Below are 24,118 nucleotides of genomic sequence, written 5' to 3'. Positions count from 1 at the left end.
TGTAATTAATTGCAGAGTTCATTAAGTACACAGAGCACAGTAAAAGTATACACAACACCCAAATTCCTCTCACATCGAACAAGGAGTAAAATGCCTGAAAAAGATATCTTCATTCCAGAAGAAAACCCAGTATGATCTCTTTAATATTAATAAAGGGGAGGAATAAAAATAGAATGGCAATTCTCCCAGGTCTCCATAACGACCCTGATACATAGTCCTTACCTTTAGTGAAATATATCACTATCTCAAAGCCACACAAAATTGTTTCAGTGTAGGTGGATTTCAGTAGCAGTTGTGCTCCCCGGCCCCATATGGTCTCTAAAAATAGTAGAGATTAGTGATGGAACATAATTTAATTTCTGAATATGAAATAAAGAAGACTACTAAATCATATTTAATTGGGTTGTCAAATGTCTATGAATTTGAAAACAAAGCGAGATCCTTTAAACATAAGATACTATTTCATACATATTCAGGGATGCCCTTATGTACATAGAAATGCACCAGAAGAAAACAAAAAATAATAAGAGTAAAAGCAGCAATAGCAATAGATTTTGAAATGGCTCTCTGAACTTCTGCAACCTGTGGATTTTCATGCAGGATATAGATAAATTTATTTCCTTGCTAAATTGGCAAACTTAGAAAGCTTCTAATTCCTTAATATTTCTAAGGGTTCATATGTTATCTTGGGCACAACCGTCATTAATGCACCTTTCCCACACTATTCATAATAGAAGCTCTGCATTATTGTCGATAAAGACTCTGTTCAGTTCTCCACAAGAAACCTCATACTTTTAGGAAACATTTTAAATTAAGTGCATTTATAAATGCAACCACTGAATTATCTGTCCAATTACAGACATTTAATGAACTAATTGTAATAAATAAACCGTGTGAATCTCAACCCAGTTTTTGGTATAAAAGCACTATTGCCACCCATACACAGTAGAAAAGATTGAAAGCAGTGTTGGAAATAATCTATGAATTATGTATAGCATTTATCCATCAATGAGTCAGATGGGAGTCACGGTCATTTATTATGCAAGAGTGTCAAATAGAAAATTAAGAAATAAATTCTGTTTGTCCCTAAAGAACCTATCTTTCCCATAAGACAGTGCTTATGCAGCTTTCCTCAAAAATCACAAATCATTTGTTTAAAGGTTGTTCAGATTTTTGTTGATCAGACTTGGAGTCCTATCTGGACGCTAATGGTAAATAAATCCCAAGGTGTTTAACATTCCTTATCCCCCACTTTAAGTGGCTACAGTTCAATTGGCTAAGACAGATAAGATACTTCTAGATGTACAGTCATTAGAAGTGGTATTCAGCAGGCTCTGACCAGTTCTGGAGAACCAGTAGTGTAAATTTTGATTAGTTCAGAAAACCGGTAAATACCGCCTCTGGTTGGCCTCACCCCCATCTATTCACTACCTCCTGAGTTCCAGCTGATCAGAGTCCCAGCTGATCATCTGAGTCTTCTTTTGTTGCCCTGCACAGGAGTGTGGATCTGAAAAGCAGGTTAGTGAGGTGGGGAGAGAATGGGGATTTTACAGTATCCTTCCCCTGGAGTGGGTTGGAAATGGGGATTTTACAGTATTCTTCCCCTGCCACGCCCACCAGGCCACACCCACCAAGCCACGCCATGCCACACCCACCAAGAAACGGTAGTAAAAAAAATTGAATATCACCACTGACAGTGATGCCCATCAAAGCAGGATCTAAGGGCTGGTTTCTCCATGCTGATGTTCTGCAGATACACTGAAACTGAAACTAAAACTCCCACAGCCTGTGGTCAATATAGCCACAATCTCTGAACAGTGCCACTTATAAGCAGCTTTTAATAGGAAATAATAGTCCATGTCTCCCTTTATGTGTGGATTGTAAATGCTCTTTTGGCCACTTACTTTGGTGTCAGCTCAAACAGTGAACCATTAGTCTGAAATATAAGCATTAATGATTGAGACTGATAGTGTTACGTCCAGTGGTGAATACATCCAATGCATTAGGGTTTGTAATTGGCCTCTGGATTATGCTGAAACTGAGATAACTCTTCAAACAGAATACTGTACCATGAAAGTGAACAGGCATGATGAACTTTCCTATCTATCATCTTTCCAGCCACTATAATCACTTGAGTTCCTTCCAAGATAATGGATAAGAAACCCTTAATGATTTTATCAACTTTGAAACTCTCCTTGGAGTTTATCAGAATAAGGTGTTGGAATGGAGGAAGATGTTATGTTAATAGCAATACAGCTAAGGGACATTTAACTCCAACTGAATCAGAGACTGGGGTATGGAAAGGAAGCAGTGCCATAGGAATACAGCTGAACCAAAATGTTTTCAGGTCATGTTTATGCTAGAGCCAGGTGCAAGTTGGGAAAAGCCTAAATCCTGACATCAGTATCAAGTTAAGCCTTCAGTTTTCTGCAGTCACAAGCTGTCAGCCGGAGAAGTCAAGAATTTCTTGGATGGACTTGACAGAATCAGTCAACAAAGCTTCCTATCATTGCTCTTTTATATTGCAGTGGTACTGAATATTGCAGTATTCATCACCTTAGAGCCTATGTCTTCACACTTAAAATTTTGAGGTCACTTCATGCCTTTCCCCCTTCTTTTTGTGTAAAAAGACAACCTCTCTAAGAACTATTTTTTAAAAACACACAGGTGTTTAAGCTTGCAGTTTGTCAAGCTTTCGATTTCAGACTTACCATGGTTGGCCTTTAATATGCCATACCTTTCCCATTACAATTCTCTTTCAAGCCACCATAATGGGGAATATAAAACAGGTTCAAAGACTGTGCAGTGCCATTGAGACCAAATTGCTTCCACTGAGTATGGATGACCAATTCATCCACTGTGGTGGCAGCCTTTTAATCATGCTGTTCTGTTAAATAAGGGAGCTTGCATTTTAGAAGAGCCTAAAATATTAAGATTCAGAAAGTCAGAACTTGCTTTTAATACTCAAATCTCACTTTAATTCCCAGAAAATTATGTTATAGTGCATGAAATCTCCCTTTGAAGAATGGTAAGTGGAAATCTACAAAGAGGATAAAGACCGTCTGCTACTTATTTATAGAAATAAAGCGAGCACAGTGGGGAATTTTTAAAAATGAAACTAATAGTGTCATGATACCAGCAAAGGTTATCATTGAGTTCCTTTATTAATGACATTTAATTTTTCATCAAAGCAGTGAGTTGCAAGAGAGTGCATTACATATCTAGTAGATGTAGTTATTCATATCTGTATCCTGCTCCCTTAACTTTAATTTTTTTTTAAAAAAAGTAGAAAAGCAGAAGGAGATACAACTCAATTTCTCAAGCATGGATTTTAAAGTGTTAAGATTTGTTTTCCTGAGATCCCACCCACCCCCAACAAATGCTTAAGCCTCTCAGAATAATAAGGCTGTGTTTGTGCTGGAGATTTAAGATTCTTGGTGCATTGTGTTTATGATGCAAAAGCAATTCAGATTCTAACAAAGCATTTGTACTGCCAATAATCTCACACGCTAAGTGCACACTGGTATTTCTTTGTCAGTAATCAGATACATTCCTTGGAGACAAATAGATCTGGCCTCTTGCCATGGATTTTGATAAATAGTTTACCAGCACCCATCTGAATCAGCTATCATAGTTGGAGATTGTCTTGATGACGAGTTATCTCAAGAGAAAGCCATTTTCATTCATGAGGGGGCAGAGAAATATATGCTGTGACTCTTCTGTCACTATTGTGGACATTTTATAAACAATAATTAGGTGTCCTGATGATATTCTTATCTGATATTTTCACCTAATGGGGGAACACCACAGTTAACTATGGTTAAAATGTGAAAAGAATCCTCATAGAAACTTCAAAAACAACAAACGGTATAACAAGAAACTGGTGTTTTGAAATTATGGGATCACTCAAGGAGAATTACAGGAATCCTTATTTAAACTTTTAATATGAACTCTCTTCTATGGTTTTCCCACTAACTCAAAAAGCTGGTTTGGACAAGCAGGTATGAGCTTAACATGTACAATCAGACACATATAATTTGAGCAGTAAGAAAACACAGTATCATTGCAAAGTAGGGGGCAGGAGAAGGCCATTGTTGACAACAGAGTAGAAATATATTTTTTTTATAAACAAATTAGTTCCATTCAAACTGTTATATTTACTTTCTACATTACAGATTCACCTTGTTTAATAACATTGCCACTTTTTCTCTGCATTGCTAGGACATGAACCATCAGCAAAGAAACATCTCAAATGTACTTGCTTACACCTCAAAGTGTATGAAAGTCTCATTTTTAAGCCAATGCCAAAATTTGGCTCTGGAGAAAAAAAATCCAACACAACAGCACTTTCTCTTTGCATCATGCAATAGTAGGTAGGAGTACTAAAAAATTGTGCTCTTCTCTACATTTGATGTTTTGCAGCTTAATTAGCAAATAGGTATTCAAAAAATGGGGTTTGAACTGCTTGCTGTATATTTTTATAACCAACTAACTCTATACCCATGCTTCACTATGACACTATGTGGTCGGGTTTACTTTTTGGGAAGGAAAATGGGGGGGAGAATTCTGCCTCTGCTTACCAACATCCATCAGTATTCATCTGGCTAGTGTCCTGTCAGTGTGTGAAAAAGTTGAGAGATGTTTGGAAACTGAAAAAGTATTTGCTGTGTGAACAAGGAGACAGCAAGGAACCTTGGTGTGGCTTAGCTCAACTGTTCTGTACTAAAGCTGCTTGGTGCTGTGAAACTAAAACTGAAACTCCTCTCCTCTGCTTGTGTTTTGCAGGTGGATAGGGGGAGTAGAACTCCTTAGCATCAGAGCGTGTTAATAATAATATACGAAATATTGTTGGCCATTTCAAAAATCTTTTCTTAGTAAGCACCTAGAAGCCAAGAGGAACATACGTGCCAAATTTCAAGTTTGTAGACTTAACGGTTCTGGAGATTTGGTGATGATGCATGAGTGGTATTTTGCTTTTATATATATAGATTGAACACAGTGGTATTGATCTTTCAAGCTTCTCATGGTTTAGGACCAGTACACCTAAAAGACCATTCATGTCAAACCCTTCCCCATCCCTTCTATTCTAGGCCTCCTTGCCAAATGAATTGTGGCTGAAAGGAAACAGAGAAGAAAAGCTTTTTAGGATCTGGATCTCTGTTGATGGAATGGTTTTCCCATTGATGTTTATGCAATATTTATGTCACCATTCAAAAATGTTTCAGCTGAAGCTAGCCTTTTGCATGCTGGCACTACACTCCAAATAAACCAGGATTACAACTTCCAGAAATATCAATTACTACAGCCCAGAGGTGGTATTCAGCAGGTTCTGACCAGTTCTGGAGAACCGGTAGTGGAAATTATGAGTAGTTCAGAGAACCGGCAAATACCACCTCTGATTGGAGATTTTACAGTATCCTTCCCCTGCCACGCCTACCAAGCCACGCCCACAGAACCAGTAGTAAAAAAAATTGAATCCTACCACTGGCACAGCCATGTTAATTAGGAATTCTGAGAATTATAGTCCCAACATATCTGAAGGCCTAAGACTGGCTTGCATGAATTTCTATGCCTGTTTACCTATTATTTAAACATGTCCCCTGTTTTGTAAATTGAATAATAGTTATTATTTATTTATGGTACATAAACCAAGGAGGCACCTTTTATTTAAAAATGTAATAAACTTGAAACCCTGTGGTGTGCTTGAAGATAATTCAACTCGTCTTTCATTTTTTGAAAGATGTACACAAGCATGAAACAACACTGGGCATTCATTCATTCTCTGAAGCAAATACCAAATAAGATAACTTTTTTTTTGCTACAAAAAGAGAAGTGAACGGAAGTCTACACTTGCAGCAGGAGAGCAACCCCTGCTAAAATCCATTTGGATGGTTTCTCTTTAGTCTTCAAGTTAAATGTCCAAATATAGGTAGGACCCCTTTGGCGAGTTTTATATACAGGACAAGGATATACGTTGCGTGTATCTTGCTTGTCAACAAGGATGGCTTTGATGAAAATAATCGGCATGGGTGGAGTCAAATCCTTCAGTCTGGCATCAGCAATTAATCCAGCCTGCAAAGAGTAATGTTTAAAGATGAGATATTGCTAACTCTGCCTATTCTTCTTACAAAGATGAATCATTCTGAGCACAGAACTTCATGAAAACAACCCGTTTTGATTACACTACCAAAATATTCATAACAGCCAGCTTCGCACTAGAAGCAGCACATTTGCCTCAAAGCAAGACATTTCACGGTTACACACTTAGAAGTGATTCGAAGTAAAATATTTTGCACACCCTACCCTTAATGCTGTGTCCAGAAACTTCTGTGTGAAGTATGTTAATTTGTGCAGAGTTCTGAAAATAATGAAGCAACTATGTAATCACTTCTGTATTTAACTGTTCCGAATTAGCAAAGTTTGAACTCGTTAAAATAGGTTAATCCTTGTAAACATAAGCCTGAGCAATGAGTGGACCAGGAAGCAGAGAAATTACCAAGTCACTAAAGTATTCAACAGCATCTCAGTAAATACTACCAATACCCGATTCTTGGAAACAGAAATCCAATCAAATACAACTGAGACACTCAACACTAGAGGGAAGGTAAAAATACATATGTTTGTTTTTTCATTGGTACTGCTAATAGCAGCTTCAGAGAGGGCAACTTAGGTAAAGAAAATGTGACGCACATATATGTGGATTAAGCTCCTCTTCTCCCCATGCTGTTGCTCTGATCAGATTTGGACTTTTCTGCAGTTGTTTTTAATCAGACATTAAAGCAGTGTGATATACTGCTTGAAAGGAAATTTTGCCTTTGCATGCAGCATTAGAAATACAAACTCATCACTGAACAGGCAAGCACAAAGCAAACAACAGACATCAAGCTGGATTCAAAAAAGCAGCACCTCCAAGTGCAGAGGCTAGAATAAAAAGTGAAAAGGATTACAGGATTATATGATTATATTTATTTATCAAATTTATTACCCGCCCAACTTACCACAGGGTAATTCTGGGCAGGTTACAGTATTCTATTGTGATAATATATACCCTAGCCAAAACAGGTGGTCCTCAACCTACAATCACAATCGAGCCCAAAATTTATATTGCTAAGGGAGAAATTTGTTAAGTGAATTTTGCCCCGTTTCACGACTTTTCTTGCCACATTTGTTAATGAATCTGGTATCCCCACTGATTTTGTTTGTCAGAAGATTGCAAAAGGAACACTGCAACCATCATGTATGTGAATCAGTTGTCTGAATCTACATCACGTGACCATGGGGGATGCTTCAAAGACTATAAGTGTGAAAATTGGCCATAAGCCTCTTTTTTCAGTACCGCTGTAATTTTGAATGGTCACTAAGCAAAGTGTTGTAAGTTGAGGACTACGTATACAGAAACACAGAACAGAGAGATGAGCAATGCTATTAAAATGATATCCCACAAATCACTGTTTCCTTCTATATCTAAGCACCTCCACCTTTCCAGCCAATGATTAAAGATAGCTAATGAAGATGGAGGAGGAATCCCTGCATGGATAATTAATGGCAAAACGGGAAATTCACTAACATTCCATTCCTGTCTTTGCCTTAATTAAAGCAATGCTTATTCTCCAGAATATACCCTTCCATTAGATAGAAGGCAAAGGCAGCTTGATAATTAATTAGCAATATAGAGCAAAATGAAAAGGATAGAAGTCTTGGTTGAACCCAATGGGTAAAATCCCACCTGAGAATGCATGAGATTTACTCTAGGCTTTTGTGCTTTATAGTGTCTTGGAAATTTCTCCTTAAATCCTGATTTAGTAGTACAAACTTGCTTCCATAAAGTTTCTCTTTGTTCTCATCTAAGTAAACCCAACCAAAAAAAGGTCTATCGGCAGCTTGGCCCGGCCTTAACCTGGTATAAAGAAATTCTAGACAATCCCTTTGGGGAGCAATTCCACTTTAGCAAGACATTTCCTTTTAAAGTGATGGCTACAATCAATGCTGACAGTTCTCCTCCCATCCTTTCCAAAGATTAATTTCTAGTGGATACGTATCCCAGAAAGATTGGCTACACATCACACAGTAACTAAATTTTAAACCGCCATCCATCTGACCCCACAAGAATACATATGTTGCTACTGGATGGAAAATCAGGAGATTTATTTTAACACAAAAATGCTTTTATTCTCTCACCACAAATATCCCTAGTTGGAAAAAGACATGCTTAAGCACTAAGAAAGAACATAATTATTTTTATGCTGTGCTTCACAGCAAAACATAAGGAATCTTTAAAATAGTTATTGTTTGTTCTTGTCAAAGACCAGATGAAGTCCCCACTGACTTTGCCTCACTTGTGAGGCCTATGAACTCAAAGGGCAATTGTTTGAGGAGGGAAAGAGAATTGATCTTGATATGTTTGAATAGTTTTGCATGAAAAGTTTTGTTATTGAAAAATTCTTCTTTGGTGAAGTATCAAGGAACATCTTTTGAGATTTCTTTTCATGTCCCAGAAACAAGCTATTGTATCTTTTCTTCTATTCTATTCCTGAATATGCCCAAATGCACAAAATAATGGCCCTTTGGAAGCCTAGAATTATTGTCAAGTTTGGATAGCTCGTGTATTCTAGCATTGTAGAATTCAATACACAGAAATGGGAATTTATCCTACTGCTGCAAGAATTATCCATTTCCTGCTCAGATAGCTAGCTTCAGTTTTCATTGTTTCAATTCTTTTTTCCTTTTTTCTGTTTTCCTTGGACCATCCAAGGACATCTTGTGTGTCCAGAGAGCCAGGAAGGCGGGGTGTTCTTATAGCCTCCAACAGATTGATTGCCTTTATACATCATGAAGCCCTTATTTCTTTGGGTGCTTTCAATGAATCAATTAACTTTTAACTTTGGGAAACCACCTATTGTGGTTCAACCTGCTTCCAGATGGATATTGCCTTGAGTCCCTTGGACATCCATGGACTGCCCAATTCTGGCAGGTAGAGTCAGAAATAAAGCCTTGTAGGGACTTACATGTGTAAAAGACAACAAAGCAGGATCTTGTCTCTTATACCAGTACTTTACTCCCTTGCTGCTGCTTCCTCTTATTATTTCCTTGAATTTGTCTGATTCCATTACTTTTTGACTCTCCATTCCAAATTTATTCCACCCTCATTCCAGGATGGTTGATAATGATCTACTCAGACACTTAATTTCCTCAACATAGTTTGTGTTTTACAGCCACAAGTGTAACCCTTGTCCCTGCCTATATTGCCTCAGAATCATCTCTGGATAGGTAATCATCTCATGCTGAATTAATGGATAATTTTTTAAATTCTGTTTGATCTCTATACATTTCCAAATATTCATCATTCTGTAAAAAGGTAGGTGTGTCACCTAATTTCTCTAAAGATCTCACTTCTCCTTAATAAGGAAAAATAAGGAATAACTCTTAATTCCTTATCTTCACTTTTCTCTATCTCTTGTACATTGTTATCAGGAATATTTGCTAATCCCAGCGCTAGAATTACTAACCCACTCCTTTCCTACTATGAAAAATTGGGTGGGGAGAAAAAGAGAGAGTGCAGGAGAGAGAGGGGGGAGGGAGGGACAGAGGGACAGAAAGAGAAAGAGAAGGAGAGAGAGAAGGGGGGGTGGAGAGAGAGAGAGAGAGAGAGAGAGAGCAGTTCATGTAGTGCAATACCTGATTATTGTTCCTGAGTTAATTTCATTGTTGTTTGCCAGTCTCAAATTAATTTCCCCCAACTGCTGAAATGTAGTGCACACTCTGCTGTGTTTTGCTGTACCTATAAAATATTATTACTGTTCTACAGTTCTAAATAATTCTCAAACTACATTTCAGTTCACGCACATGTGAAGGAGGACATATAGTCACATAAATATTGTAATGCAATATTTGTTAACTTGGATTACCTTTTTTTAAGAACATAAAGATTTACTTTTTTAAAAAGAACAAATAAAAAAAAGAACAGAAATAAAAAATGTCACAATACTGGGTTACACAGGCCCACATGCAAGCCAGTATAAAACAGTTTCTAATGTGAGGGACTTCCGGTGGCTTTTCCATCATGGACAGATCAAAGTCTGCGATTATGCGTGACTTTGATCCATGCTACCCACATTGGAGGGCTCCAAACAAAGCCAGAACCACCCTGTAGGGGTGGTGAAGAAGGGGGACACTGCCTGTCAGGTTGAGGGGAGCCACATCTCCCCTCATTGACTAGGCAAACTCCCTCCGAAGACGGGCTGTAGCGGTGGTCAGAAATGGCCACCCTGAAGACAGAAGGCTATTCAGAAAGTAAGATCGTGCTGGAGTGAAGAAGTGGGCAGTGTAAAGACCAGGCAAACTAGCTGAAATATATGGATATTAAGGTACCCTGGAATTAAACCAAAAAGGAATTTTAAGAAAGATTGCAATAGTGGCGACCAGAGAAAGTGAAAAGAAAATTTGGATATAAAGGAAAGTGGCTTTGAACTTTGAAAGAGCTAAATTGAAGGAGGAACTCAGAAAATAGAAGAAAAATTTGTTTACATTGGATAAACATATGTGTTGCACTAGACAGGCACAATTAAGGCTGAACTTGAAGGTCTCAAAAAGGGAAAAATCTGATAATTGGACCTATTGAACTATTGAAATTTAAAAGCCTTAAACTGAGAAGGAAAGTGAAAAGAAAGGGTGGAACTTGGACATAACAGAGCACGCCATAACAGAGTGCACCCTAACAGAGTGCGGTAAAGGAAAATTTTAGTGATTTTTTAAAAAGTTCTTTTAAACTTGGAAATTGATACAAAATCAATACAAAATAAGAGAAACTTTGTTATGCTAACATTGAAACCCTGAAAAGTAAAAACACAGAATATTAAGATAAAAGGAAAAAACATGAAGAAATTACTTTGGGTTTGTTTGGTGATTTTGACACAAATTTAAACTTATAGATATTGGATTATTTGATGATTTTGGAAAAAACTTAAAGAGGATTTAATAGAAGCTGATCGTTGAAAACAAACATCAAAGATGCCGGCTGAATTAAATTATTGGATAACTGGTTTGGAATTAAATATTAAAGAAAAGGACAGAGAAAGAAAATCTAAAAGAAGTTTATAAAAATGGCAGAACTCCTCTTGGAACTTTTAATTAATATCTTTATTTAACTGGACTCCAAAAGGCTTGTTAGAATGATGAGCATAATCAGTTCTAAGGTTACTGGTGCACATTTTTGTTGCTAAAGTTAACAAGAATCAGACAATTACAAATAGCTGATATAGTCTCTCAAATGTTGCTTAAATATTTTTAATTAAATTTTGCTTTATTCGATGATATTTTAGTGTAGCACCCATACCTTGGGAAACGCAGAGTCTAAGGGATTAGATTAGATTATTACAAAATCCCCTTTCCCAAAGTTTCATTTTATTGCTTTTATTGTTTATCTGTGTTCATTTTGGTGTTTGGATTTGGGGTACATTAAGATTGCACTAAAAGGCAAAACTTTAGGAACTCCTGCCCTAGAGTGATACAACATCTGAAAGAAATTAAGGGAAATATATCCTAGACAAACAATCAAATACAGTAGTTACAGCTCCTTGATCCTCCAGGTGGACTTGGAAGAGGAAATAGAGGGAACAGCTGCCTCTAGATGCAGCTCAGCAGCTTGGAGCATAGCCATGTTTATGAACATGATTCCCAAGAAACACAACAGTCTGAAAAAGAGATTTGGAGGAGCCTGGTGTTTTTCCCAGCTTTTGCTTTCCCAGCTTTTGAGTTTCCAGTTACCATCCAGATCCTTTAGTACCTTATTCTGATTGCTGGACAAGAGCATCACTCTTATTCTGCCACGCATTCAAGTGAATTCTTATCCTCTTAACAGGAAAATGAATGCCATCCTTCACTGTTCTACCTGCTCAGACTTAGCCTTTTTCAGCTTATGCTTACACCTTTTAAATGCTCCATAGGGCCCCCAGCCTCTGAGCTCCTAGCCTTGGTTCCTCTTGCTGGGGCTCATGCAAGGTCAAAGTGCTGAGCAATGAGATGACTCTGACCTGATACTCTGAGATGAACAAGGTTAAAGAATAAAAGACATTGATTGCAATGTTTCAGAAATGGGATAAGAGCCAAGAAGCTTTTCAGCTTCAAGGCTAACAGCACCAGCTGTTCCTTTGGCAAGGGTTTTCTGTGTTTCCTGCCAAAAATAAAGAGTTGTGGAGTGGGAGGTAAAAGCGGTGTAAAGCACAATATAATGCACGTGTAATGCCTGTGGAAATGCAAATTCTGACATCAGTAATTTTGCCTCCTTCTCTTTAAAGCATGGGTTTTGGGGGTAAGTGTTTCAAGGTCTCTGGTGGGAAGAGGATGGAAAAATAAAAGTTCACTGAGAGCACAATAATCACAGCACAATACCCAAATAGTTTATATTGTCCTATTTTGTTGAATGCTTATTTTCAGCATACTTGCTTTGGTTCCATCCATTATATTTAAACTACTTTTCATCCACACCCTGGATGACTGAAAGTAGCATAAATGAAGCCCTGCAATTTCTTTTTAAAATCCAAAATGCCTCCTGTGCTGCTTTCAAAAACATCTCCTGTACTATTGGGACACTGAAGGAGTCTCCACTGTCTCCATTGTCAGTTGGGAAAACTAGAGAGGTGGGCTCAGGATCACAGAAGAGATGGGGTGGAGAGAGCAGCTGTGGAAAATCTAGGCTTCCTAAAGGAGTCGGATCCACAAATAAAGGTCCAGATTAGGCCTGCACCCTGGAGCTGCCCCCTGCTTGCTTTTTATTTTTTTTAATTATTTGATTTGTCAATTGCTTACAAGATAATAGGTGTAAGTATAAGCATGAGTAAGAATACAGGAAATAGGGACAAATAAATAGGGACAAAAGGACAGGGATGGTAGGTACGATTGTGCACTTATGCATGTCCCTTACAGACCTCTTAGGAATGGGGGTGAGGTTAATAGCGGATAGTTTAAGGGTAAAGGAGTGGGGGTTAGAGGATGTAACAACACAGTCAGGTAGTGCATTCCAGGCATTGACCACTCTGTTGCTGAAGTCATACTTTCTGCAATCAAGTCTGGAGCGGTTAACATTGAGTTTGTATCTGTTGTGTGCTGTTGTGTATTGTTACAGTTGAAGCTGAAGTAGTCATTGATTGGTAGGACATCGTAGCAGATAATTTTGTGCACTACACTTAAGTCCAACTGTACGCTTGCTTTATAGTCTCTTTAAGCCTATAATTCTATAGGCTGATGGGCTGGACAGTTCTTTGGGTCCCAAGCTAGGTGACCATCTAGCCAGAGAATTACAAAGAGACTTCAGAATTAAAAAAAAGAAATGGGCACAGTTCTTTCCAAGTTGCCATAGGTGTCTCACAAACGAAAAGCACAGAGGAGATCTTTTGAGGTCTCTATTTCTTGTTTAGCTATTTGACACAGATTTCTTCCTCTCTGAACATGCAAGCCGCAGCACAGAAATGAAAACCCATTAAAAAGTGTAAAAGCAAAAGCTAGGTCAAATGAATCGGCAAGGCACTGAAGTTTATCCTCCCCATCCTCGTTACCACCCCCACCTTCTGATATGTGTTTTATTTGCCACTTGAAACAACAATCAGCTCTAGCCTGGCTTTAACAATTTGACCTGAAATGTTCCACACACTTTGTTTTTAATGCAACCTTACCAGATCATGATTATGGTTTTTAACTTAATCCATCTACAGTATCTCTAAATGATGAATTCCAAGAAAACACCAATTTTGTACTTTAGAAGAAGGCTATGAATATGCATAGCAGAGCTCTTACCCCAGGCTTTTAAAGACAAATGGCATACTTCCAGGAGGTGAGTTTGAATTTCCACCAGAGAAGTGGTAAATCTAAGTTAATGATGAGCCACAGTCTTGGCCATGCACAGTCTAATTCTTCTGGGACTATTGTTTCACAATAAGGAATGCCCTGATTTTGGTGACTTATCAAGTAGCAGCAACCCTTAAATCTTTGCATTTACCTGCATATCCCAGCGTGCACCTTCCATAAACAAGCCATGAATATATGCACCTTCCCGTGGAGGACTGGTGAACTCTTCACGGTTTCTCTTAGTCACGTCACATTGCAGTGTCATTTTGTCCAGAGGCCACTCATTTTTTCGGGCCATGGACTGCATGATAGCTGTCAAGAAAGACTGTGGGTTAAAGAATCCTGCCAGCCACACCACAGATGGTAGCACGAAGTCTCCTATCCATGTTTCAAGCTCTCTGATGCGATTGAGAAGGTCGGTGAACCAACTGCCTAAACCAGACATGGAAGGGTAAGCTCTCCTGGTCCATGATTCAGGCACCATATCTAAGAAGATGGCATTCTGTAAAGTTTCCATGTCATTGGTCATGGTTAATTCACCCTAAAACATGTAAGAAAAAGGAGTGTGACAAACATGTTTCAGCCAAAATGCACGAAACAGGGGAAAACATTTGGCAGGATTTGCAAGACATCTGAAAATCATTCACCCTTCAGCTGCAAACAAAGGTAGAAAAATGGAAAATCAACTAGTTTAACAACTTGAAACACTCCTAAAATAACTGGGAAATATTTGTGGAATAGTTTGGATACTTCTGCTATATCACAAGTTTTTATCATTATTTGATTGAATTGGCATTTTTCTAGCTTTTGCTTGGTTTTCAAAATGGCGATAATGCAAGTTATTAGCTATTTTCTGTATATTTATTTATTGTATATTTATCCCACCTTTACTATTGTTATAAATAACTCAAGGTAGTGAGCGTTCATAATATTCCTTCTCTTACTATTTTCCCCACAGCAACAACCAGTGAGCTGAATTGAGAGAAAGTGACTGGCCTGAGGCAGGACTAGAATTCACAATAGCAATAGCAATAGTCCAAATTATTTGACTAATGGTATCCACAACATATCCTCCCTGCCAGACTGGATGGGATGGGAGAAGACAATTCCTCAGGTAATAGCAATAGCACTTAGACTTATATACTGCTTTACAGTGCTTTATAACCCTCTCTAAGTGGTTTACAGAATCAGCATATTGCCCCCAACAATCCGGGTCCTTGTTTTACTGACCTTGGAAGAATGGAAGGCAACATCCTAGTTTCTAGGCCAGCACCTTAATCACTACATCAAACTGGCTGTTTATTTATATTTATTTATTCACATGGGTGTATAATGTTCTTTTTAGCTAATGTTATACATTAGCTTTCTGATAGTAGGCTACCCCTCATAAACTGAGTGTTTTCTTGTTGTCTCTAAATGGTGTTCAAAATTATACAAAAAGTGGAGGGGGAGGAGTTTGTACCTTCAGTCCCAGGTCTAGCTCTCTCAGTGACCTCTTGATCTCACTAGTGAGAAAGTTCATGCGTTCGCATTCCTGGAAGGCAACCACAATGTATGGTGTTCTCTCTTCTACTTTGGCCATAAGCTCGGGAATGTTAAATTCGTCCGTTAATTTCTCCAGGATGTCATCAAGCAGTGCCTTCACCTATATGCCAGAGTAAGGGAATATTGCTGAAACTTACCTATACAGTTATGAACAACTTGAATTAAGTTGTTGTAATTAAGTTGTTAAAGTTAATTTCCCTTTATTGAAAAAAAGCTGAGTAAGTCCAAGCCTGGCTCCTTTAATCAAGCCATCTGACGGATTATTACATCTACAAGCATTCATAGAAGTTCCACGTACATAAAATGGTTTTGAAAATGGCCACACATTATGCAGATATTCTTTTTTTTCTCTCTCTTGATTCTCTGTGCCTGTGCCTCAATTTCAGATTAAGGCAGTTCTAATCTGAATATAGATGAAGTCATAAAAGGAAGGGGAGAAAACATTAGAACACACTTACTGAACCTCCTTAAGAGTCATTTTATTCAGCAATTGTCAAATGCAATAACTCAGAGGCAGTGGTTGTCTGGTTTTATTTTATTTTATTGCACCTTCAGGCTGCAATTTGGCAGCATCTCTGCCCAAATTGCACTATAAGATTCAATTGTTGGCAGAATTTGGAACTTAAACTAGAAAGTCCACTGCTGAAAGAGAATGAGGAGGACCCACGGTGAAGATCCCTGGCACCAACCTACCTAGACAAAAGGTTAGGTCAATGGAGTATCTGAGCAGTATTAAGATTTGACATATACCCCATGTGTAATGTAATATTCAGTCCATCTGCCAGTGATTCAAATGAATTGCATCAAATGTGAGAAGAGGTAAGTGACTAATAAGCTCTATTTGAGGTGAGAGGCAAGTGGGGGTTGAAGCCCCAACTGCTCAGGTATAAGTGACAAAGTCCCTGAGGTTTTGCACCATGGTAACATAGACGTAGGAGATAACCAGGCTGAGCCCAAGAGAGTGGTCAAATGCATCATTAGTCTTGAATCCCTTCATGTCCACAAGAGATCAAAATCCAGCCTACCTGGAATTCTGTGGACTCTTATCTATTACCAATTTGCCTTGATCATTAGTAGGTCAGATACTTGTAGGGAGCTTTAGCTTACATAAGCCTATACTTTCATTTGAACTGCCTGGACTCCTGATTTTCTGCACTTGACGGTAGGAAGGATGTGATATCTGTACACAAATGCAATTGGTTGCAAGGTGAGGTGAAGTTGATACTCCAATAATTGATCTTCTAGACTGATAGTGAAATGGATGGAGATATGACAGAAAGCATCATATACACATAATCCTCGCTTAATGACTAGTCGCTTAGCAACCATTCAAAGTTACAATAGACTTCCCCAGAGCTACATATGACCAAGTTCCAGAGTTCCAAAAGGCACACCCCCTCCTGCATGGTCAAGGTCACATGGTCACATTTTGGATGCTTCACAACCAGTTCGCATTTACAGCCATTTACAGCATTCCCCAGTCATGAGAACTCAATTTTCAATATATTTTTCCCAGTTTCCAGCATTTATTCCAAGTTTTCGGCAAAAAAAACACCCACGGAAGAAAATGGGTTGACTTAACAACTCTGTCATTCACTTAACAACTATTTATATACAGGGTTGTAAAAACAGGAAGAGCACCATGACTTATAACTATAATTAAGGACTCAATTATGATAATAAATCAGGGATTTTCTGTAGAACACTTCAGAGGAAGAGAGACTTCCAATTCAGTAGCAGTGTCAACCTGGCTTCCCCAATCTGCAAACCAGGTAACTGCACTGGGGGTGTCCTTGGCCTCCATATGATGATGATGATTAATGCCAGCTCTGTCTGTAATAAATGTAACTATTTCAGAGAGCATTCTCTTAAGTTCATGCTCTGTACCATCTGTTATTCTATTTTAATACAGCTAAATTGTATACTCGTTTTAAGAGTGTTATGACTGTTATTTAATCAATTATTTTAACCATAGCATAAATGTTTTATACATTTATCTAAATTATGTGATATAGGCCACCAAGAGCTGTTAGATTGCCATGGGATACAAATGCAATCAATCAATTTTAACGTGAATCATTGCATCATGCTACAAACTATACAAGAAATATAGCTTAACTGCCAGATTTTGGATGGGTTGGGTGATAAGGTAATTAGCAGCCACTAAATGAGACAGAAGGAGTTTCAATCTTCTTCCTAATATACTTTGAAGCATTCACTGCAACTACAGAAAATGTATCTCCATTTCCCAGCCCATCATTTCTAATCAGTCGGAACTAATAATCACAAATCAGAAACTGAGTAAATCCATCCAAATTTTGGTTGCTACAATAAGGGTATGTAATTTTCCCTAGGAAGGCAACTAAAAAAAAGCTTTTCAATGGCATGTCAAGTGCCACATTCCCAAAAATAGTAAGAGAAAGGGGAGACAGGACAAAAACTGAATTTGAAGGGAACCCCATATAGAAATATGATGCAACAAAACCCTCATGTTCATGTTAACAAGAATAAATATTGAAAAATACATGCTGATAAAGGAAGGAATATAGAGTAACTAATAATTATTGATGGCTTTATTTTGCTTGACTGGGCAAAGCAACAATCAGTCTTCCCCAAAAAGTGAGTTTGTACATATCTTCCACATTCCATGGAGAAAGTATCCTAATAGACAATACCTGATAAGAGTGTTGTCTCTTTTGGTAACTCATAAGAGACATTGTCTCTTTTGGTAACTCATAAGAGACATTGTCTCTTTTGGTAACTCATAAGAGACATTGTCTCTTTTGGTAACTGTGCAGTAAAATCCAAGATCTTTTTAATTAACAAATTATAAATAACTGGGTTAACTAATCTGACTACATAGCTTTTATTTGGAGTTCAATATGTGCAGTTGTTACATTCTCTTAGTTTCTTTGGAACACTGGAACCATTGTTACACTGGTTGTGTGGCATCCAAAATTTGATCACATGACCCTGGGGATGCTGTGGTGGCGGTAAGTGCAAGAACCAGTTGAAAGTCACTTTTTTCAGTGCTGTTGTTAACTTTGAACAGTCACTAAATGAATGGTTGCAAGTTGAGGATGACCTGCCCATCTTGCCTAGCCAAAGTTCCTAGCAATGTCTTAATCCTGCAGTTCTCATCATTGCCAAGTGGTCTAAGGAAGCCCTGTCACTTGCTAGGCTTTTTATTTTTTTCCAAAGCTCCCTGAGAGGCTTCATCAAGAACCAAGGCTCTCTACTTCCCCAGATCAAATTTCCATTCTTTTCCTGCACATTGTAGCAGCAAACATGAAAGGAAGATCTGCTTCTTCCATCTCTGTAAATAAGTCAATGTATACATGCAATGAATTGTACTGGTTTTCTTTAAGAGCTTCCTCTGCTATATAGAATAACAAATCAGCAGAGGTCATAAAATATACTTGTGTATTATGTCTGTTAAGAGGATGGCAGCCTGATAAGAGAATATAAAACTCCTGGATCTTCTCTGGAACCCATGATGTCTCCCCAGTATTGCAACTATCTGGCTAATAGTGAACTCCCTGTGTGAGCATCTCATGACATGAACCTCTTGGGGATGAAATGAAATCAGATGAAATAAAACCATCTACATGGAAAGGAAACAAGCATGTCCTCCTCACTCACCTTCTCTTCCCGAGTGGTCCCTACACCTTCTCCAAGATTAGTGTCTCGAGGTTGTAGCTCCAAAACAGTACGGAAAAGCTTCTCTGATGTTTGGGTTAAGAAGCCAATTTCTGCATTGGGGTGGAGGCCATATAGATATGGAGATTCAGGAGGTAGGGCATCATCGATATACTAAGCAGGAAAATGATATGTACACTCAGCAAATGACAAATACCACGTATTCATTCATTCATCCATCTATCCATCCATTCATTAATTCATCATATTTATATAGCTTCCAATCTCATCGTCAGGTGATTCTGAGTGGCATGTAATGCTCTCAGTCATCTGCAGTTTTACTGAACCTCTAAGTTAAACCAAATCATCACGATGCTGCATTTATAAGCAGATGAGCCCTTGCCAATTGTAATTAGTTAAAATTAATCATTAGGCATTTTCAACAGATATATTTTTCGGTATATTTTGGTATGAATCAGTCTCAGTCCTAATTAGAATACAGTTTTGATGACTGTCCAAGGTGACATTAAAGAGTCAAAAGTACTCTAAAATAATAATAGTGAGGATAAAGACTCCTGCTAGGAAATTCCTACACAGGTCTACAGAAAGTATAGTACAGGTACAATGACAGAGAAGCTAGCATCTTTCAGACATTTTGGCCCAAATCCCCTTAATTCCAGCCAGCATGATCAGTAGCAAAGATCAATGGGAGCTATTGCCCAAAACATCTAGAAAAACCTGATACCCTGGATTGCAATTTGAAACTATTTTTGAGTTTACAGATAAAAATTTTCAATAGGCCTCCTAAGGCTAGAGAATCAACAACACAAATGTTTTTTTCTATCCTTGCATGAACTGGACAAGGACAGGACCAATTGTCATTTTACAATCAGAAAGGGTTATGAAGACAGAAGCAACAGATCTTGCCTAAAGCTCTGAATCCCTAAATTGCTTCCTTGTATGGCCATGAACTCCCACACAAATCAGGGCACAAACCAAGACTACCTGATGATAACCACTGTAGTCCATGTTTCCTGGGAGGGGAAATCCAGAAGCCAATAAGAATTCTCCTTCTAGCATTTCAGGCTTGATAAATTCTTCTAAGTAGGATTTACAGAGACGCCTATCCCAATCATCTGTAATGTGACCCCCATACATGATCTCTCCGAAGAGATACCGGAGGTCATCATAGGGAACCTAAATGCCAAAAAGGAAAGTTAGTTGGGCCAGTTCCTTACAGCATAGCAGCAGGCAATTCTTTTCCAATTCTTTGGAAATCTTAAAGTGGAAGTTTGTTTTTGTAGGAAACTGGGTGTAATATAGCAGTTATACAACTCCAGGCAACATCAGAGAGTTTTCATTTAGAGAAGCCCCATACTGTGGGACAGATTTTGTAAGTGTGTATAGATGTATGTGTGTGGACAACTGAAAGAGAGTAGGAGTGTCGCTGAAAACAAGTCTTCCCCCCATTCCTTAGACAGAAACACATTTATCTAAGCACTCAAACAAATATTTTTCAGAGAAGTTGTCCTAGTACAAGCCAGTTAGGAACATTCACAGAAATAGGATGATTAGATAAAAAGCATAATCTTTTCCAAAGTCACAAAAGGAAGGAGGGAAAAATGGCACATTGATAAGAGAACACTGCCCCATCCCCCTCAAAAAAAACCCCTAGTGATCTAGTGATCACCTATTAGAAAGTTAAAAAGTCAGTTCACCTTAGAAGTAGCCTCCAAGTAATTGTATAGAACATTGACAGAAATTGTGAGGTCCCCAATGTTAAATGGGTATGAACGATTCCAGCCCTGAGGGCCAAATTTGCGCCTTTCTGCTACCACAGCATGGAAATAACAGAGGGCAAAAAGGATGCTCTTGAACTCATTTTCACGGGTACACATCTCCAGGGTGTCCTGCAGGAAAAGAGAAATTGGTTTCCATAATAAATACCATCTTAGTCAGGTGTGTTCAACTTGCAACCCTGGATGGGCCCCCACAAGATCATAATAAAAAATATTTAAAAAATAAAGGAAGTTTGTTACTTATATACATTAACTATATTATATATTTCATATGGAGTCCAAGACTCTTCATACAATGCAGACCAGCGAAAGGTTGGATAACCATGATCTAAGTTTTCAGGTAGGAGCCAAATGAAGTGAAGAGCAATAATGACACACTGACCTATACAAAGAATTGGACAACAGTATCTGGGATTATGAAAATCTCCACTCATTCTCATTACTTGCAATGATCTGAGAAATTGTGAGAAAGCCAACGCTTCTCTTCCAGACCTACTCAGTTTATTTTCCATTGATAATCCATTCTGGCACTTTTTGGCCATTTTCATGACTTATTAATAAATAAATTATTTAGATAATGATTTTTCTCTGAACAAATAAAATGTCACTTTATGGTTGTCACAATGCTTTTATCTGGTTTTTAAAAAGTCATCTAAAAGCATGCTTTCTGAATATTTGATTAAATACTCTCTCAAACAGCCTGATCTCTATTAGATGATGGCTCTTCTTATAGTCTACTTATAGTGTGGCTGAGAGAGTAGATGGATAATTGCAGGAGTGATGTGACTGACAAATGTGCAACAAAAAGTTTCAATTGTTTGAAACAATTGAATTGAATCAATTCAATTGCTCAGTTTCAATTGTTTAGAGAACTTTCTGATCTAAATAAAGTCATGGGAAAAGAATCACCATGGACTAGAGTTGGGATCAATGAACGTTATCAATTGATCAAATTTATGTCCCCTGTCTGCCATAACGATGTTCAAGAGTACTCTGATTATTTGTGACAGAGCTGTTGTATGGTTAGCCAACACACAACATTGTTTCCCATGTAAATTAGAAATAGTGTCTACAAGCCTTAGGAATCATTCTTTCCCACATTTGTGTTTAACCTCCTGAATGAAGAGTGAGACGAAGGCCTGAGTCACAATATTAGGACAAATGCACCCTGTGTTTATTTATCCTCACACATTTCTCTAGTTGCAAACTTGAAAGAACAACAGAATGCTTATGCAATGAAAAACCTACCCTTTTTGTTCAAAAGGAATGTGGTAATAAACTCTTTGTAACCCCGTTTGTTTAATTATTTATTTATTTAAAACACTTAATATAGCCACCCATCACATAACCAGCTCTGGCCTGCTCTAATCATGTTTCAATATCTCTATGTGAATTCATCTTGTACTGATTGAACTAGAAGCTCAAAGCAGTTAATAAAGGTACAGAGGTACTGTCATAGCAGTTTTGTAGGCTATGAAATGTTTTATTTAAAAAGTCAGCCATTTTGACATACTACCTGATTTGTAGAAGCAAGAAAAGAAATATTCCATTTCACCCCTCTTTCTGGAATATAGAATGTTTTTCTTTGTATAATATTTCACTCTTATTTTTTATAAATCTCAAGGTGGTAAACCTACCTAATACTCCTTCCTCCTCCTAGTTTATGATGAATTATGAATGATAGAAGATGGGGAAAAGAACATGACAACATTAATCCCCATCCAGCCATGCCAATTCAGACATCCAGTGCTTTCTCCGAAGAGTACTGAGTAATGACAGGAGCTGTTAGAAAGCTAAAAAGCAGAGCCTTTCCCCACAAAAGCAAAAATGCTAATGCTTCAAACCTCCTGCATCTTCGACTGGGCTGCCTGAAAGCCTTAAGTTCAGAAAATTCATTCTCTTTTTCAAAGCAAGACTAGTCAACATACAAGAGGAAATGTTTGGCTAGTTTAGATAAACAATGTTGGCAGGGACTTTGAGATTACATACACAATTCAATTCTTGAATTGAAGGTTCCAGTTATAAGAGATGTCTCACCCCCAAGAGCTAATAGACCTGAATGGAGTAATCTTAATCCAGTTGTATAGCATTTCCTTGCCTGGCTCTGAGACAGAGCATCATCTCCCTGAGGTGGGAGCAGAGGGATACCTGGCTGAAGTTGTCCAGAGCCTTGTGCAGGTTGGCATGCATCCCAGTTGGAGGTTCATTTGTGATTTTGATGGAATTCTCAAGGATACCCTGTGGTATCAGATGGCTTTCAGGAGAAGCTGCAGGCTCTGCACTGATAAAGGTCCGGAAATCAGGGTGGCTACCTTCGCTGTGCTGCTCTAGTTTCTTCTCCAGAGAACTCAACCACTTGGCCACTAGGTGAATGTTCTAGGAGAGAAAGGCAAGGTTATTAGATCCTTCTCTTAAAGCAGCTGCTGCATCTATATCTTGCGGAAGATAAGAAGTACTGTAATACACACACACACACACACACACACACACACACAGAGACGCACACAGACACAAACAAGAAGAAAAAAACACCTTGCCTAATAGCTCTGAGCACTATAAATCACTTCCCTGGGCATTAGCTGCACATAAACAATGTGGATTTTCTACACTTTGAAATGCAAATAATCAAGACAAATAGCCAGCAATTAAGGAAACAGTTCTGAATGTTTGTTTTCTTAGGGGTGATGATGGTATTCTGTTTGTTAGAATAATGTTACTGTTACTGAAATAACATTATTTCCTCCAGACAAAACAAATTTCTCATAAACGGCTGAAATAAAATTGTTAGATTATTCTTAATGAAATAATCCATCCTTGAAATCTAAGCTAGTTACCAGAAAATCAGATTTTACATCCTGCCCAGCTGAGGTCTTCAAATATTTGCAATGCTGGGACTTTTGCTCAGAATTACTCATTTCAGTTTTCCACCATTCCAGCATAGACGAGGTCGAGAAAGACTGACTGGCCCAAAATCACCCAGTGAGTTTTATATGGCAAGCTGAGACTGAGTCTTCCCACAAACTGAGATACCCATTCTACACCATATTGCCTGATATGGATGGAAGGATGGGAACTTTTGATGTTACCTGAGAAAAATGTAAACATGGCACCAGCATGAATGCTATAAAAGAAAATGTTTCCTGGTTCTTTGTACGAGTAACTCCATTATGGAAGGCAAAAGCAAATATACAATATATAGTTCTTTGAATAAAAATAAATAAGAAATAAATCTAAATTAAAGAATATTTTATCAAACATTTCAACTTTGATCTATGAGTAATGAAAATGTTAAAGGA

General features: G+C 38.0%; 1 protein-coding gene across 1 annotated transcript in view; it reads right to left on the bottom strand.

Annotated features, from left to right (window-relative positions):
- Window positions 1-3,133: 3,133 nt before the first annotated feature.
- The window catches only part of DNAH9 (dynein axonemal heavy chain 9), a 221,432-nt gene continuing 200,447 nt past the window's right edge, over window positions 3,134-24,118 (bottom strand). The window contains exons 63-69 of the mRNA XM_026696149.2: window positions 22,971-23,198; window positions 20,742-20,933; window positions 20,029-20,220; window positions 19,027-19,197; window positions 15,302-15,484; window positions 13,991-14,380; window positions 3,134-6,072 (exon numbers count right to left, since the gene is read on the bottom strand). Of these exons, the coding sequence (XP_026551934.2) occupies window positions 5,845-6,072; window positions 13,991-14,380; window positions 15,302-15,484; window positions 19,027-19,197; window positions 20,029-20,220; window positions 20,742-20,933; window positions 22,971-23,198 (1,584 nt within the window). The 3' untranslated portion in view covers window positions 3,134-5,844. The remainder of the gene's footprint in view (window positions 6,073-13,990; window positions 14,381-15,301; window positions 15,485-19,026; window positions 19,198-20,028; window positions 20,221-20,741; window positions 20,934-22,970; window positions 23,199-24,118) is intronic.

The sequence above is a fragment of the Pseudonaja textilis genome, chromosome 2, assembly GCF_049901715.1.
Source record: "Pseudonaja textilis isolate UNSWEBS1 chromosome 2, rPseTex1.2, whole genome shotgun sequence".
In the NCBI taxonomy this organism is placed as follows: Eukaryota; Metazoa; Chordata; class Lepidosauria; order Squamata; family Elapidae; genus Pseudonaja; species Pseudonaja textilis.
The sequence above is the reverse complement of the archived record's forward strand: the minus strand, read 5'-3'. Positions and strand labels throughout refer to the sequence as shown.